The sequence below is a fragment of the Emys orbicularis genome, chromosome 2, assembly GCF_028017835.1.
Source record: "Emys orbicularis isolate rEmyOrb1 chromosome 2, rEmyOrb1.hap1, whole genome shotgun sequence".
Taxonomy (NCBI): domain Eukaryota; kingdom Metazoa; phylum Chordata; order Testudines; family Emydidae; genus Emys; species Emys orbicularis.
In genome coordinates, this window is record NC_088684.1 from 176,525,910 (window position 1) to 176,542,778 (window position 16,869).

General features: G+C 40.6%; 1 protein-coding gene across 2 annotated transcripts in view; it reads right to left on the minus strand.

Moving 5' to 3' along the window:
* Positions 1 to 16,527, minus strand: part of LOC135874247 (uncharacterized) — a 57,288-nt gene extending 40,761 nt beyond the window's left edge. The window contains exons 1-4 of one of the 2 annotated variants that reach the window (XM_065399021.1): positions 16,422 to 16,527; positions 15,964 to 16,033; positions 14,412 to 14,511; positions 12,564 to 12,632 (exon numbers count right to left, since the gene is read on the minus strand). In XM_065399021.1, coding sequence (XP_065255093.1) covers positions 12,564 to 12,632; positions 14,412 to 14,489 — 147 coding nt within the window. In that variant the 5' untranslated portion in view covers positions 14,490 to 14,511; positions 15,964 to 16,033; positions 16,422 to 16,527. Of the gene's footprint in view, positions 1 to 12,563; positions 12,633 to 14,411; positions 14,512 to 15,963; positions 16,034 to 16,421 lie in introns of those variants that run through there. The other variant, XM_065399022.1, reaches the window with a different exon arrangement.
* Positions 16,528 to 16,869: the final 342 nt, after the last annotated feature.

Genomic DNA, 16,869 nt, shown 5'->3' on the forward strand with positions numbered 1-16,869 from the left:
GTCCTGTGGCACCTTTAAGACTAACAGAAGTATTGGAGCATAAGCTTACTTCTGTTAGTCTTAAAGGTGCCACAGGACCCTCTGTTGCTTTTTACAGTTTAAAGTAGTTTTTTAAACTATGAAATAATTGTGGGAAAGCTAAGGCTAAGAAATGAGTTTTGTATTTAGTCCAATCTGTGGTAATTCTCTCCTCTGTCATCAAGTTTCACAATCTTGGTCCAGCTCTTGAGAAAGTTCTGTCTGTGTTCAGGGATCTTCCCCTAGTAAACGACACAATCACCATATGCATTTGTAAATACACATTTTCCAGATGGCAAAACAAAGATACATAGAGCTTAAGTGATTTGACCCAGGGTCACAAAGGAAGATTGTGGCAGAAGTGAAAATAGAACCCAAGTCTTGTGGTTCAGTCACAAGAACATTCATCCTCTTCTCCTGATGTTGCACTGTCAGTTTGACTCTTCTTTGCTTTGTCCTTGGTTTCTATATTTTAAGTCAGAGAATATGCAAAACCGGCCTGGTCATGAGATATCAGAGTTCTCTCCACTAACCACAATCAACCATACACTGTAGCAGAAATAAGCCTCACCTCAAAAACCTTGCTTCTCTGATGACAGCTGCCCAATTGTGGAAGAGATGCATGGGGAAGGAGAGAAGGAGAAGAAGGGGAGACTGCTGCAGAATTTATGTCTAGAAGACATATGATCATTTCAGATCTTAAGAAAATGAAAGGGCCCAATGGAGCTTTGATAGCATTGGCAAGCAGCTAAGAAGCCAAAGCGATGTGACCACTCAAAACTACACCCGTGCAAATATGCCCTAATGAGCTGCTGTGACATTGTGCACTTGCAGGCATGTCCAAGTTAGACTGATGTCCCGTGCCTCAGAATGGAAATCTGGGCCTTCAGAATAAGACCCCAAAATTTCAGTTCTTAAAGAACACTTATGCCACAATTGTGTAATTTTCCGCATGACTGAACCCTACCCACAGCTAGGTGCAAGTCATCCATTTCACATATTTAAGGTATAGACAAAAAAAATCCCTTCATTAAAGGTGTCAAGACCAGCTGTCTCTGCCATATGAGCCCATTGCCAGGGTCCCTCTTCACCTAATATTTCATTTTACATTGTGTAATTTCAAATGGTGATGCAAGATTGTCAATCTCAGCTTCTCAATTTACTCCTCCCGGCAGCTAAGATATCAATGAACATAGACCATTCTTCCACAGAAGCTGATGTACTGCATCAGTCTCTCCATGTTGTATCTTATGATATCTAGCTCTCTTCCCACTTACAAAACTTTTTTCCGAAGTTAAAATTAATGCACAAAAATTTACAAAAGAGAAATCTAACAAAATTCAAAGGACACAAAAACCAACACTGAAATTTCACACAAAAAGGCTATGGGAGGGTAGGAAAGATCTGCGTCAACTTATGAACTCTATGTTGTACTAGGAACGAAGACAAGCCCGGACATCTCAAAGACAACCTATGACAGTGCATTCAAACAACTGCCCTCCCCTGGGTCCCGAAAAGGTGTTTGACACCTCATTGAAAGACTAACATCAAAAGACATCAAAACTACAATTCGGAGCCGCCAAATTTGTCTCTAAACTGCACTGTTGGCCCACCCACTGAAACAATGGCTTTTCTACACAGGGGCCGGCAGGGAGACAAGCATGAAAGAGACAGGACTTGGGAGAAGGCTGGAGCTTCTCACAGTTGGTACATAGTTCACAACAGACTCCTATTTAGGGACAGGTTTCTGCTCTGTGGAGGGGGTCCAACCATCACCACACAGAAGAAATGGGAGGTGGGGGTCTATGGCCAGCCTGAAATGCTGACAAGCCTCAGACTTGCAGGAGAGGTGAGATCAGAGATGGGGAGGGTGTGTCTCATGACTTTTGGTTCTTTTCAAAGACCTCTGTTGAAAAAACTCTTGAGTGTGTTCAAATTTAAAGTTTCTATGGTTAAGAAATTCCTTTACTAAGCCTGTGGTTCCTTGCTTTCCTGCCATGCTGTCCGCAAAAGGGTTAAACTAGAAGCCCAGGCTGCCCACAGCCTAGGTAGAGCTCAGGTGAAGTACGTAAAAGCAACTGACAGGTTCGGGAAGTCTCAGACACTGGTTTTGAAATATAGGGTGGCGGTTAATGACACCGCACATCCCAAAGAAGGGTGTCAGGCAAGAGGTTTGAGCCTGGGAGTATGCCCTCTTGTCCCAGAGCTGGAAACAATGACTAGACTCTACCTGGACACATTTGGCTTAGAAGCATGTGGAATCCAGTGACTGGGTCCACTTGCAACAGACCGGTGACCAAACAGTGGAGTACAGAGCCCTATTGTAACAAAAGAAATCCACATTGAAGAGAAAAAAAAATAGAGATTTATTTATTCCCAGCTTTAAGTAGATTTCAGAACATAATCTTAACTATGAAGCTGCTAATAAATATGGCAATTCTCCATCCGCAATTAAAAAACAAAACAAAAACCCATCACAGAGCTCTCAGTGCTTTTTAGACATGGGTGAATTCAGTGCTCATGAAAGATGACCTGGAGACTGGAAAATAAGTAAAGAAATTCAAACTAAATGCAGCAAGAGCAGCAGTAATGTAAGCTTCCAGATGTTGTCACAATAGTGTGCCTCAACTCTGACCTGGAGCAATCAACTAACGGAGCTAAAAAAATAGTTTGGCCTACATGCAATTCTTGGCTTTTCAGGCTGCCAAATGCAGTGATAGTTTTGAATGAGATCATCCATCTCTTCGGAACTGGAATGAGGTCAAAAAGGAAAGAAGAGTGACCCTGCCTATAAAGTGGTACCATCTCATAAGTCAAATTCCAAACCTAAAAAAAAAAAAGGGGGGGGGGAGACAACCCCAAACAAAAAACAACTGAGTTATAAACAGCATGCCTCTGATTTTTTAATAAAATTATAAAATTATAAAGTTAGTGGATGAAAGGTAAGGTACATATAAATATTTGGATTTTAGTAAGTCACCTGATACAGAATCAACACTCCACTTTCAAAATTTATTAAAATTGGCATGGATATGGACACTCACATAAATAAAAGAGTACTAAGTTCAGAGTGGAGAAGGAGAGGATGAGGAAGTACCCATAGAAACCTAAATTAGATATGGTCATATTTCACATCTTCATGACTGGAAACAGTTAACACCACCATAATAAAATCTGCAGGTCTGACCACCAATGGAGTACAAAGGAAACAGCTACTTAGAGAGTAGAAATGACCAGGAAAAAAGGGGAAAAAAGAAAAAAAAGAAAAAAAGATTAATTTGGAGAAAATGCAAATTAGTGTTCAGGGTTGGGTGGGGTGGAATTGGGAACAGATATTCAATGGGAGAGAAATCTGGCAGCAATTCTGAAGAACAGCTGAGCAGTGGACAGCAAATTAGACAAAGTTTTATGCTACAAAGGCAGAGGTGTCACATAGCAGTGAAGCAACTGTCCTCTACATAGTTTTTATGCAACCACACCCAGAATACTGAACTCAGTTTAGAACGCTTCACTACCGATACATTCAAGAAAGTTCAGAGAACTGTAACCAAAATAATCTAGGATCTTTAAAGAGGTTTAAGAAAAGGCTAGCACCTTATACTTTTCCAGATAAATCTGAACCATGGAAAATCTGAACCATGGATTCAACTATATAATCTGGTGGACTATAACTCCTTTGCCAAACCTTCAGGAACATGAATAGTAGCCTGGGACCATGTCACATGAAAAAAAACCATTAGTTTACACTTTACATGAGTTCCTTAGACTACACAGACTTTTATCCCTAGCCTTAAAGAATAATTTTGCAGTTCTGTTAGCTATTAAGATGCAAATCACCTAGAAAGAGAGTACACACAGACGTTTCATCAGCAGAATGTTCAAAGGTTTTCTTCGGAACTCCATCAATCTTGTGCACTGGGTTAGTGGTTGAAGAACTTTCTACATTTGGAGAGGATTGGGTTAAGGTCCAATGCATCACTTGGTATGAACCATAATTAAAATGTATTTCTTCAGCTATCTATGCAATCTATACAAGCCAGAAAAAAAATATGTCTGGATTTTCACTGAGAGATGAAGCTAGAAATTCTACTGCAGAATAAACTGCTGAGTTTGACAAGGATTATTTCCAGGTCCTCTCTATTTCCAGAAGGAAAAACTTGAGAAGCCTGGTCAGCTTTCCTAAGCAGGCTCAGTTCTAAGTTTTCTTGCACCTTCTCACTTTGTCATGAGCATTCATCACTAAGGGCTTGTTTACACTTGAAACTCTACAGCCGCACAGTTGAAGTAGCACTTCAGTGTAGACACTACCTATGCCAACTGAAAGGGTTCTCCCGTTGACATAAGTAATCCACCTCTTCCATTGACCTAGTGCTGTCTATGATGGGAATTAGATCGGCTTACATCATCATTCAGGGCTATGAATTTTTCACACCCCTGAAGGACGTAGCTGTGTCAACCTAACTTCTTGGTGTAGACTGGGTCTAAGTCCAAGAGAGGTTCTTGTCCTCCACATTTGAAGTAATACAAGTCTCATTCCAAACTGGCTCCAAAGTTCACTTCCCCTATGTTTCTTCCACTATTCAGGATGTTTTAGCAGTAGATTTTGGTGCTGAGACTTGAACTTTCAAGAAAATGCTAACGTACAAACGCTAAGTCAGGAACTATAGTGGAAACAAACTATGGCTAACAGGACATCTTACCATATGATGGAGTGTTGACTTACTTTAACCCAGAACCTAGCTACTATCAGGCATGAACAACTGCACCAAATACCTGTCACAGTGTTGCCCACTTGAAGATTAGACTTCTGCCTCAGCAACTGGACAAGAAATCTTGGTGACACATTTAAGTGTGTCCTATCCATCACGAATAAGTGGCTGATGCATATAAAAATTTTATTGTACTACTACTATTTACTATTTATAAAAGCTACAATGAAAGCCACTGTTTATGCACTATTTATAACTTTAAGACATGAATCTAGATTGGGAGCATTTTCTTTCTTGCTTATGGTTTGTTTGGTTTTTTTTAACTGCCATCTTAATTTTTTCCCCTTAACAGATGCTTCATGGAGGGTCCAAAGGAAGTGGGGTAGAGACATGGTACTCTTCTTCTGGTATCTAGAACTGACAACTGATGGAAACATTGAGGATGTCTCCTGGAGAAACTGTAATTCTTCAGTTTTCCTTTGTGTATTTTATATGTCATGGTCTGCACTTTCAGTCTGCCAGTTGAGCGCTGAATAACCGTTTTGCGAACAGAACCCTGTCCAACCTTAGAATGCTGATTCTCAGAAGCCAAAAGCCAGTAACTGAACTGAAGCATTTCCAGTTCCATTGTGACAGGATATTAAAAAAAAAGAAAATACTTTACAAAGCACCTTTCATAGAATTTTTCCTCAATTAGTTCATTCACAAAGAGAAATAAAAATGACTATGACTGGTCATCAGCTCAGGGTAAGAACTCTCCTGTGACCTGGCCAGGCCTTTTGAGCAGTGATAAACACCAATTACAGACACTAGAACTAAACAATATATCAGAAGTTTCTGTATTAATTCTATCCTTGTATGGGAAGATTTATTAGAAGAAAAATAACTTGCAACTGTACAGGTTACGACAGATACTTTGTTGAAAACAGCTAGATTCCTTTTCCTATAACACCCATCCTAGACTGTTGCAGCATGCTAATGGCATTATAATTAAGAGAGAAAGCACTTTTATTCCAAATCTCCATTCTGAATAGTTAATATCAGAAGAGAGTTGACAGTTTTTCAAAGAGACATTAAGGGCCCAAGAGCAAACTATCCCTCTGAGTAGGAAAGATAGAAAGTATGACAAGAGACCACATAGGCATAACCAGGAGATCTTCAATGATCTGAAACTTTAAAAAGAATCCTACAAAAAGTGGAAAATAGGTCAAATTACAGAGTATGAAAAGAAAAACACCACAAGTATGTAGGGACAAAATTAGAAAGGCCAAGACACAAAATGAGATTAAATTAGCTAGAAAGAAAGGGTAACAAGAAAATATTCTACAAACACACTAGAAGCAAGAGGAAGATCAAGGACAGGGTTGGCCTGTCACTCAATGAGGGGGGAAAACAATAACAGAAAATGTGTAATGGCAGAAGTGCCAAATGATTTTTTTGTTTTAGTTTTCACCAAAAAGTTTAGTAGCAATTGGACATCTAATATTGAATGCCAGTTAAAATTACGTCAGATCAGAGGCTAAAACAGGGAAAGAACAAGTTAAAAATTAGACAAGTTAGATGTCTTCAAAGCCATCAGGCCCTGATGAAATACATTCTAGAATACTCAAGGAGCTGACTGAGGAGGTATCTGCGCCATTAGCGATTATCTTCAAAAAGTCATGGAAGATGGGAGAGATTCCAGAGGACTGGAAAAGGGGCAAATATAGTGCCAATCTATAAAAAAGGGGAATAAGGACAACCCGGGGAATTACAGACCAGTCATCTTAACTTCAGTACCCAGAAAGATAATGGAGCAAATAATTAAGCAATCAATTTGCAGACACCTAGAAGATAAAAGGACAGGGTGGATAAAAATCAATGATTAAAAAAAAAAAAAAAAAAATCGATTTAAAAATCATTTTATCAAAAAAATTGATTTGAGGAAAAAAACCTATCTAAAGATAGTTTTAAGTAAGATACATTATAGCTCAAAAGATCTCATCATGGAATAGAGATGATAAATTCTAATTCTATATACACCTCTACCTCGATAGAACGCTGTCCTCGGGAGCCAAAAATCTTACCGCGTTATAGGTGAAACCGTGTTATATCGAACTTGCTTTGGCCTCGAGCATTTCCGTTATTAATAGTCAGCAAACATGCCTGGCCCCGCCTCCTATCCGACACCTGGAGGTAAATGTGAGAAGCGAGGGACATGCGCTTGTTTTGATAAAATATTATATGTTTGCTGTTGAAGAAAAAAATCCAGAATACTTAACGTTGTTGTTTTAAATAAAACAATTTAAATGTCTGTCTGGTGATGTTCTCCTCCTAATACAGCAGGGCAAGAAATTCCTCCAAATATTAATGATTAACCTGTTAAATTGGAGATAGTTCACCTCCCAGTGACTTCATAAATAGCTGCGTCAATTATCTTTGGTAAATGAAATAACCAAACAATCATTCATTTTCTGATATAGCTATAAAACTAGTCTGAAAAGTTCTCAAAATAAATCACTGTTTAAAAATGTATAGTGTGTACTTTCTAAAAATGAAAAGTACATCTATCTCGGAGTTGTGAAGAATACGTATTAAGGTTATAACAACCAACAGGAATGCACTTTTATGTAAAAAAACATGATTAAATCGAGTCTTTTTGACTAGTGATTTAAATCAAATCGATTTAAATCAAATCCACCCCGTAAAAGGATAAGTAACAGTCAGCATGTATTTGTCAAGAACAAATTGTGTCAAACCAATCTAATAGCTTTCTTTGACAGGGTAACAAGCCTTGTGGATGGGAGGAAAGTGATAGATGTGGTATATCTTGACTTAAGAAAGGCTTCTGATACGGTCTCGTATGACCTTCTCATAAACAAACTAGGGAAAATACAACCTAGATGGAGCTACTATAAGGTGGGTGCGTAACAGGTTGGAAAACCATTCTCAGAGAGCTGTTATCAGTAATTCACAGTCAAGCTGGAAGGGCATATCAAGTGGGGCGCTGCAGGAATCAGTGATGGGTCCAGTTATGTTCAATATCTTCATCAATGATTTAGATAATAGCATAGAGAGTACACTTATAAAGTTTGCGGATGATACCAAGCTGAGAGGGTTGCAAGTGCTTTGGAGAACAGGATTAAAATCAAAATGATCTAGACAAACTGGAGAAATGGTCTGAAGTACATAGGATGAAATTCAATAAGGACAAATTCCAAGTACTCCACTTAGGAAGGATCAACTGCACCAATACAAAACGGAAAATGACTGCCTAGGAAGGAGTACTGTGGAAAGGGATCTGGGGGTCATAGTGGATCACAAGCTAAATATGAGTCAACAGTTTAACACAGTTGCAAAAAAAGCAAACATCATTATGGGATGTATTAGCAGGATCGTTGTAAGCAAGACACGAGAAGTAATTCTTCTGTTCTATTCCACGCTGATTAGGCCTCAACTGAAGTATTGTGTCCAGTTCTGGGCACATTTCAGGAAAGATGTGGACAAATTGGAGGAAGTCCAGAGAAAAGCAACACAAATTATTAAAGGTCTAGAAAACGTGATCTATGAGAGAAGATTTCAAGACTAAACAAACAATGTTTTCAAAGAGAAGAGAGGTCTCGGGGGGGTACACGATAACACTTTTGCAAGTATGTAAAAGATAGTTACAAGGAGGGGGTAAATTGTTCTTGTTAACCTCTGAGAATAGAACAAGAAGCAATGGGTTTAAATTGCAGCAAGGGAGGTTTAGGTTGGCCATTAGGAGTAAGTTCCTGTCAGGATAGTTAAACACTGGAATAAATTGCCTAGGGAGGTTGTGGAATCTCCACCACTGGAGATTTTAAAGAGTAGGTTAGACAAACACCTGACAGGGATGGTCTAGATAATATTTAGTCCTGCCATGAGTACAGGGGACTGGACGAGATGACCTCTCTAGGTCCCTTCCAGTCCTAGGATATTGTTGGTCTGATCACAGAGAATCCACTTCCACAAGTTAGCTCACTATCCCCAACACTGGGGGAGGGTAAAAAGAGAAAATTGTGATCTCTTGCAGAGCAGTCAGAATCTGCTATTGTTGCCCATCACAGGTCTGTCAAGGGGAAAAAGAAAAGGGTTTTCAAAGGAAGACATGTTTTGGAGGTAAGGAAGGAAAAAACTGGGTGTTGTTAGAAAGCAAGCAAACTAATAATTTCTGGTGGGGGAGAAAGGGAAGAAAGAGGTCTCACATTAGAAGCAAGTAGGGTATGAGGGGAAAAAATGATACATGAGTAAAGCATTAGGGATTACTGAGAGTTACAGTGGGGTCAAGAGAGTAAGCCAGAAGAGGGAATCATTGGTAGCTGATAGGGGTGTAGCTGGGAGCTAAAGTTACACATCTAGACAACTAGTCAGTTCCACCCTGATGAAATGAAGTTAGTATCAAGTAGGCAACCAATGGCTCTCACATCCCAAGCATATTTTTTCTTCATTTTGATACCCCAGACCAGTGGTTCCCAAACTTTAACAACCTGTGAACCCCTTTCACTGAAGTGTCAAGTCTCATGAACCCCCTCCTAAAAATGAATATTTCCAGGGATTTTCTCCTTTACCTGAGTATAAATTATAAAAGCAGTGATCTTGGAAATATAAAATTTGTTTTTATGACATGCTTATTACACACTATTATTAATTGTTATTTATTATTACTGTATTTTTATTATATTCTGAAAATGGCAACACTCTTCCAAGATCTCACTTTCGTATTATGTATCATTTTGAATAAGCCTATAATAAGACAAGGCTCCTATGTTTCATCAAGGAACAGCATGAAGGTATTTAAGAAGCCAACTCAAAGAGTTCCTCCTACACAAGCATTCAGGTCTTGAGCAGTCCAGGCAAACAGTGCACGTTACAACAAAGCTTAAACTTGTTCTTCATAATAATTTTAAAAACAATACTAGCTGCCTATTTAATTTTAAAAACAGCAAAAAACATCCACCTCCCTTTCCATTTCTTATACCGAGTCTTGAAGTTTAAATCTCCTCGGTGTGATAGATATGCTTGCTTTGATCTGCTTAGCTGCTGGTCCCGTGCTGCCCAGGAACAGCTCTGTCCACCATTAGGGAATCCCCCCCCCGCCCGAGAACCCCCTGTAACATTTTGTGAACCCCAATTTGGGAACCACTGCCCCAGACCCATTATCAGCTGGATACTCTCTCTTCATTGGATTTCTGAAATGGACTTAATATCACCCCACAACTAAATGTTATTTTCAGGTAGCATAAAAGGAGTGCACTAAGATATAACAGAGCAACTGACACCACTTTTCCACCATCCATTATGATACACATACTAGAAGGTAGGTCAAACAAGGCTTGTATTTAGAATAGCTAAAATAGAACCCTAAAGCCCTAATCCTGCAAACACACATTTGCTTAACTTTACTCACATGCTTGAAGTTAAGCATGTGCATATACACACAACAGTGGCCTAAAACGTATTGAGGACTGAGTTTCTGACTTTGGTAAGGTCTGAGGTCTTTTTCTGCAGTAAAAGCAGCAGCCAGAGTAAAAACAGCAGCTATGAGCTAAGTTGCAGAGAGTCACATCCTCAGGTTCCATCAATTGCATCAGAACAGAGTAATAACGGACTGCTAAGAAGGTGTTCCTGTCCTAATCGTACCCACTATCACCCAGATAAAGAAACAGATATTAAGATTTTTAAAGAAAACTTTGATAACTTTCTGTCTAGCAAGAAACCACTTATCAATAGTTGTGATTGTGAAATCCATACTTCTTTCTTGTTTTGATATTGTTTATCTGTATTATCCTGTCTGGTTTTTAATTGTTTCTGTCTGTTGTGTAAACTGGTTTCACAACATTTAAATTGACTCTTGTACGTAGGGGGGAAATGGGCTAGGACTGGTTAAAGAATTGTTTCGTAATGGGCTTGCATTCTTTTGTAGTATTTTAGTTTAAAATGACTGGTTAAGATATAGCTAAGTAGGACCCAAGTTTTAACTATATAAATTGGGGTCCAAAAGGAAGTTCTTTAGAACCTAACTCCAGAACACAGCCCAAGATCAGAGCTGCCAAAACCATCACACCCTGATGATCATACCGTACAGAAGCTGGAGCCCCGGACAACTTGATCCTGACTGGCCACCAGGAAAAGTTTGTCCCCCTTACTGGGAGTGGTGAGCACTGTATGCTTAGCATCTGTACTCTGTTGATCAACTGTTAATAAATATAGGTTAAGGATATAACTGTTTCACTGGGAAAAGGTCCCGCAAACCAGCAGAAGGTGCCTGTGCCTAGGACAGGTAAGAGTGAGTGCCTTACGTCCCGAGCCCAGGACGGGAAAGGATGGGGTGCCTAAATTTACAGGGTTATGCCTTGAGCCCCCGGTACAGTAAAAGTGGGGTGCCCTAGATTCTGTGGGTAACACCTTAACCTCCACAACCAGTTACTCTAGCAAAGACCTGTCCCTTCATTACTGCTCAGTTTTAAATTGCATTTTAAGTATTACTCAGGCAATGGGACATTTCTAATAGATAAGTAACTGCTGGGAAGTTGAAAGCCTAATTAATTATTTCAGTATTTTACTCTTTTTCCTCAGTGTTATTCTTTCATAATGAATTTTTTAAAATGTGAGAATGGTGGTAATGCCATATCAGCAAATTTAAGAGATTGCCTGTAGAGCAATCTCAATTCTTTTTGCTTTCAAAAATGTTGTCATTATGTTACGAATGAGCAACTGACTCAATACAATTAAAAGCAAGTAAAGGAGGTGAGGGACAACACTTAAGATAGACAACTGATTTGTGAAGCTGTAATAAATAAAAAGTCCATTCTTTGAGAAATGATATAAAGAAAGTCTCCCGACTGGATATTAAAGTCTTTTTAAAATGAAAGGTTTTTTGCCTGGTCTGTGAGGAAAACCCAAACTTTAAGAACAAACTTGAAGCCTCACACTTCTGAGACAGCTAGAGACCAGGTGAGTTACAAGATACTATGTTTGATTTCTAGTAATACAGGAGGGAAAGAAGGTCACTAAAAGTGTCATCAAGATGGCATTCCTCATTGAGGCAGCTCTTATTGCCAACCAAGGATGCAGTCTGATGACACCAGATAGAAATAACAGAAGAAAACACTAGCCATTGAAGTTCTATTATTATAAAGTTCTGTAATCTTAGACTAACCGAAAAAAGATTAACTACTGTTCAGTTAACCGAAAGAGTATAAGAACTGTAGAACCTGCCTAATAATTTTGAAACCTTTCTGATTTACAGTACTTTCTAGTAAGAAGTTACCTACTTGTATCAAATTATAACAGCAACTTTACTATTATTGGTTTTACTTATGTTTATTATATTTAAACCCTCACATAAAAATGCAAATAATGTTCCTTCGTAACTAGAGTTAGTTATTTCTAATTTATAATCACACTGGAGTTTTTTCTCCAAATTTAAGGTCAGTTGTATGGAACCAGGGAAGATGAGCCACATTTTCCTTTTAAATTGCAGAGGGGAAAAAAGACTTTGCAGGTCAGGCAACCTTAAATACACACAGTTCATAATACGTGCATATTAACTTCACTTAGAAGTTAAATTGTAAGTATAGCTGTATTTCAAAAAAATAAAGTGTATTGTGTACATTTAACAATTTTAACAATGTTTCAAAAGGCTCAAAATACCAGCATTGGACAATTTTCTGGGGATTTCATTTTCAGATAAAATGGTGAAACAAAGCAACTGAATTGCAAATTACACAAGCATTCAAAACTTTTTTTTTTTAAAGACAATTACTTACAATAAGTTTACTGAAAATTTAGAAGTGTGAAGTTTATACATAAGACATTAAAATCACATTACATTACCTTTTTATGTTTTGCTCCACGGAAGTGTGACTGAAGGCTTATAGAACTCATACATGGAACTTTACAAACCTAAAGAAATTAATTACAGTCAGTTACGCTACAGCCAACTTTAGTATAAAAATACTGTTGTGCAAGCACAGCAAATAGGTCTGCGGTTATGGACGAAAACCTATTATATTTTACTATTTTAAGAAACTGGTGAAGGCCTCTTTGAAGAAGGCTTGTGTGAGAAATTTAAAGTAAGACACTAGTGAGTGACAAAGAGCAGTACATAAGTAATCACATTAAGCCTACTTAGACATCAGGAAAGTGAAGATATTAAAAACAGCACCAGATCTGTGTAAACTGTTTATGTTTTTGTTTTGTTTTTTAACTTCTGTCAATTAACTAGTTTCTGGAATCCCCTCCCCCCCAGATTTTTGACAGTATCCTTTTAACTCAGTAGTTCCCACACTGTTCTGCAGAGTATTGGTGGGTGGTCTGTGCTGAAATAGATGATCACATGATGCAAAGGGCACGGAGAAGGAGCTGTAAACAAGAAGGACTGTAACACCAACACAAGGGGGGATTTGCAGTGTGGGAGGGGGGCTCTGGGCTGGGCCTTGGACAGGGGGTTGGAGTGCAGGAAGGGGTGAGGGCTGCAAGCTCTGAGAGGGAGTTTGGATGCAGGAGAGGGTCCGGGCTGGGGCAGAGTGTGGAGGTGTGGGGTGCTGGCTCTGGGAGAAGGCTCAGGGCTGGGGTTCAGGGTGCAGGGGGGGTTGTAATGCTGGTTCCGGGATGGGGCTCAGGGCTGGGGTGCGGCCTCCCGCCCAGTGGCACTTACCTTGGGCGGCTCCCGGTCGACGGCACAGAGAGGCTAAGGCAGACTCCCTGCTTGCCCCGGCCCCACACCGCTCCCGGAAGGGGCCAGCGCGCTACTGCGGCCCCTGGGGAGAGTGGGGAACACGTGGCTCCGCGCGCTGCCCCTCTCTGCAAGCACCGCCCCCATAGCTCCCATTGGCCACAGCTCCCCATCCCCAATGGGAGCTGCAGGGGAGGTGCTTGCAGGCATGGACACTAATACTATACAAATAATAGATGACCAGGATTCTATTCTGGGTCACTTGAGGCTGAAGCCTTTGAGCCTTTCTAGGTTGGCTTCTTATCTGATTAAACGGAAAGGTTTGAAGGACACATGACAACTTCAGGCACTCTCTAAGATTCAAGTGTTCACAGGAACATTGCTGAGGAAATTTTGCAGTCAAGCCAACTGTGGACCTTTTGAATGAGTCATACTTATCCTTGAAAGACATGGAACAATTTATCCTGAAGCAACTTGGGTACAAGTAAGAAAAAGGATCCCATGTTATAAAGTAGATGACTTAATCCAGAAAGTGGAGAAGACATCCTAGATCTATTTTCTAATTGGGAGGAAATGAATTGTGCTAACACTGATCACAAATGACTTCAGTTTAGCACCTGAAGGAACAGGTTCATGGTACACAGCAGGAACAGGTTATTAAGATCATACACACACACACTTTAAGAAATGTAATATGGGACCTAACTAGAAGTGCTTAACACTCTTTTTTCAACATGGCTGGGGGAGGGGACCAATATTTAATTACTCCTGTTGTCACATATCTAATTTTGTGTTTGCTTTCTGGCTCTCTTGCAGGCTACCAGCATCATCCACATTAGCAAAAAGTTACCTGATTCCTGCACTTTGACCCCTAGGGGCTAGCAAGTGAAGATCATAATACTGCACCGTATGACAGACCTAAGTTCAGGAGTAAAATGTACTCACTAGATCACACAAAACGATGTTATATAATCATACTTTAAAAAACCACCAAGAAATCCACTCACCTCACAATAAAATATCTTTTTCTCAGATTCTTGTTTAACATCTTCTGGTTTAGCATCATCCACATTGGTGGTGCTCATCTTGTAAAAGTGGATCAGAGCACTTTAAAAAACAATGAATTCACATCTTATTTACACATTTATTTTTTCAGCTTAAAACTATTAGTGGAAGAACACCTATATGTAAATTATTAGATACTTGAACTGCAGAAAACATCTGAATAGAACCTCTAACACAAAGCAAAAGCATTTTCTACGGTGGTCTTAATTATGCAATATTTTTACCACAAAAACAAGGACGAATATTTAGTTAAAGTCCAATAAGCTACTAAAATATATTTGATCTTATTTGTTCACTGTATCTATCTTAGACACATACACTTCTTTGTAGTTATCTGTAGTTTTATGGCTTACAAGCTTTTACAAATTGAAACGAGGAACACGATTCATTAAATTCATTTTCTTTAAAATGCTCGACTGTTCTATCACCACACTTGCTTTGGTTATATTGGGGCTTTTTCGAACACAGAAGATGCACCAATTTTTTAATTAAAGGTGTGACTGTTAAACCTATTTAGTTAAAACTGGTGCAACTTTGTGTCTGGACTCTTATCACACATGCAAGCTAAACTAATATGTACCCACCATTCAAGTGTTAATTTCAATATGATAAAATTCTAAGTTTGCCCACTAAAAAAAGGACGTTACTTATTGCTATATTAGCTAAAAATGTATTTTGGTACCATATAAATATCCATGGTGCCTATGTTTTTCTATAATATATCTCACATTCAATCTGTTTTCATACAACTGTGTGCCAAGTTATCTGCATTTTATTCTGTTTTACTGACATCAGTAAAAGTATCAGGTATGTTACAGTTAAGGTGATCACCTGCATAACTGGCAATTGCTGATAGCTTTCAAGCCCAAGGCAGAAAAACGGAAAGTTATAATTTCCTGTTTCTTTTCAACACCAGTCCTTTTACACATTCTTCTATATCAGAAGTGAGGTAATGATTTGTAAATACCACTATTACTCAGCATTAATAAATTTAGCCATTATTAATCAGGCTTAATAAATCCTGCCTTCTCAATGAAGAAATATTAACATAGTCAATTCAGAAGTACACTGAATGACTACATTTGAAATATTTTCACTGCTTGATAGTTAACAGGAAACAAGAATTATCATCCATTCACTGAAACCAAAGCTAACCAATATCTCAGCCGACACCTCCCTGCCATGGCAAGGGAAAACTAGCTAGCTGACGATGGTGACAGTTACCTTTCGCCACCATAGCAAGGTTGGGACCAAGATATCAGTCCAGCACATTTGAGTGGTGGCAGAGATCATAGGCATCCCCCCACAGAACTGTGATAGTGGAGAGTGAGTAGCTGCACTAGAGCAGGTGCATTGGGCACCACTATCAGCATGGTTCTCAGGAGGTGTTAAGCAGGCCCGGATTACCAACACTGAGAACAAAGTGCTGGGGAGTGGGAGGATCCTCCTTTCCAACCCCTGAGTTACACAGTAATATAAAAAGGCCATAGTCACCAGCTGGGGGAGAGCAGAACTCAGAGCCTCAGGCCAGAGGAGATGAGAGGGCGTCAGAGGAACGTGGATGCTACAAAGAGACAAGAGCCACTGTAAGCTAGGAGACTGACAACAGTACAGTCCCCCATGTCCTGCCCCCCAGCCCTTCTGCCACAGCCCCTCCCCCATCTCCCAGCCCCTTCCCCATGCCCTGCCCCCCAGTCCTTCTGCCACAGCCCCTCCCCCATCTCCCAGCCCCTTCCCCGTGCCCTGCCCCCCAGTCCTTCTGCCACAGCCCCTCCCCCATCTCTCAGCCCCTTCCCCGTGCCCTGCTGCCACAGCCCCTCCCCCATCTCCCAGCCCCTTCCCCGTGGCCTGTCTGCCCCCGTACCCTGCCCTTCTCCCCGTGCCCGACCAAACTCCCTCCCAGCCCATGCAGATGAGACCAGGGCGGCCCCTCCCCTCCCCGCTCCACTCACCGGCCGGCGCCAGGACGCTCCCGAAGAAAACGCCAGCAACAGTGCCTCAAGGAATGCGCAACTACATCCGGGACCCCAACTCGAAACGTCACTTCCGCCCCTAACTACGGAGCCCGCGAGACTGAGCACGGTTACGGTACGTGAGAAGGAGGGGGGAAGGGATTGACGGCGGGACTCCCTCCCAGCCAATGAGAAAGAGAGTGTTACAACCAGCCAATAGGAGGGGGAGAGAGGAAGCCTCTAACCAATAGGAGGAGCGGGATCTCAGTCCGCTCCCTGTAGCGGCAACAGTTGAAGCGGGTGCGGGTCCAAGGCGCCTTCCTATCTCGGGGGCCGGAAGCGGGTCTGTGTGTGTGGCCACCCTCACCGCGGGGCTCCTCCTTAGAGCAAAGGCTTCCCTGCCCCCCCGCCCCCCGCAGTATGGGAGGAGGGATAGCTCAGTGGTTTG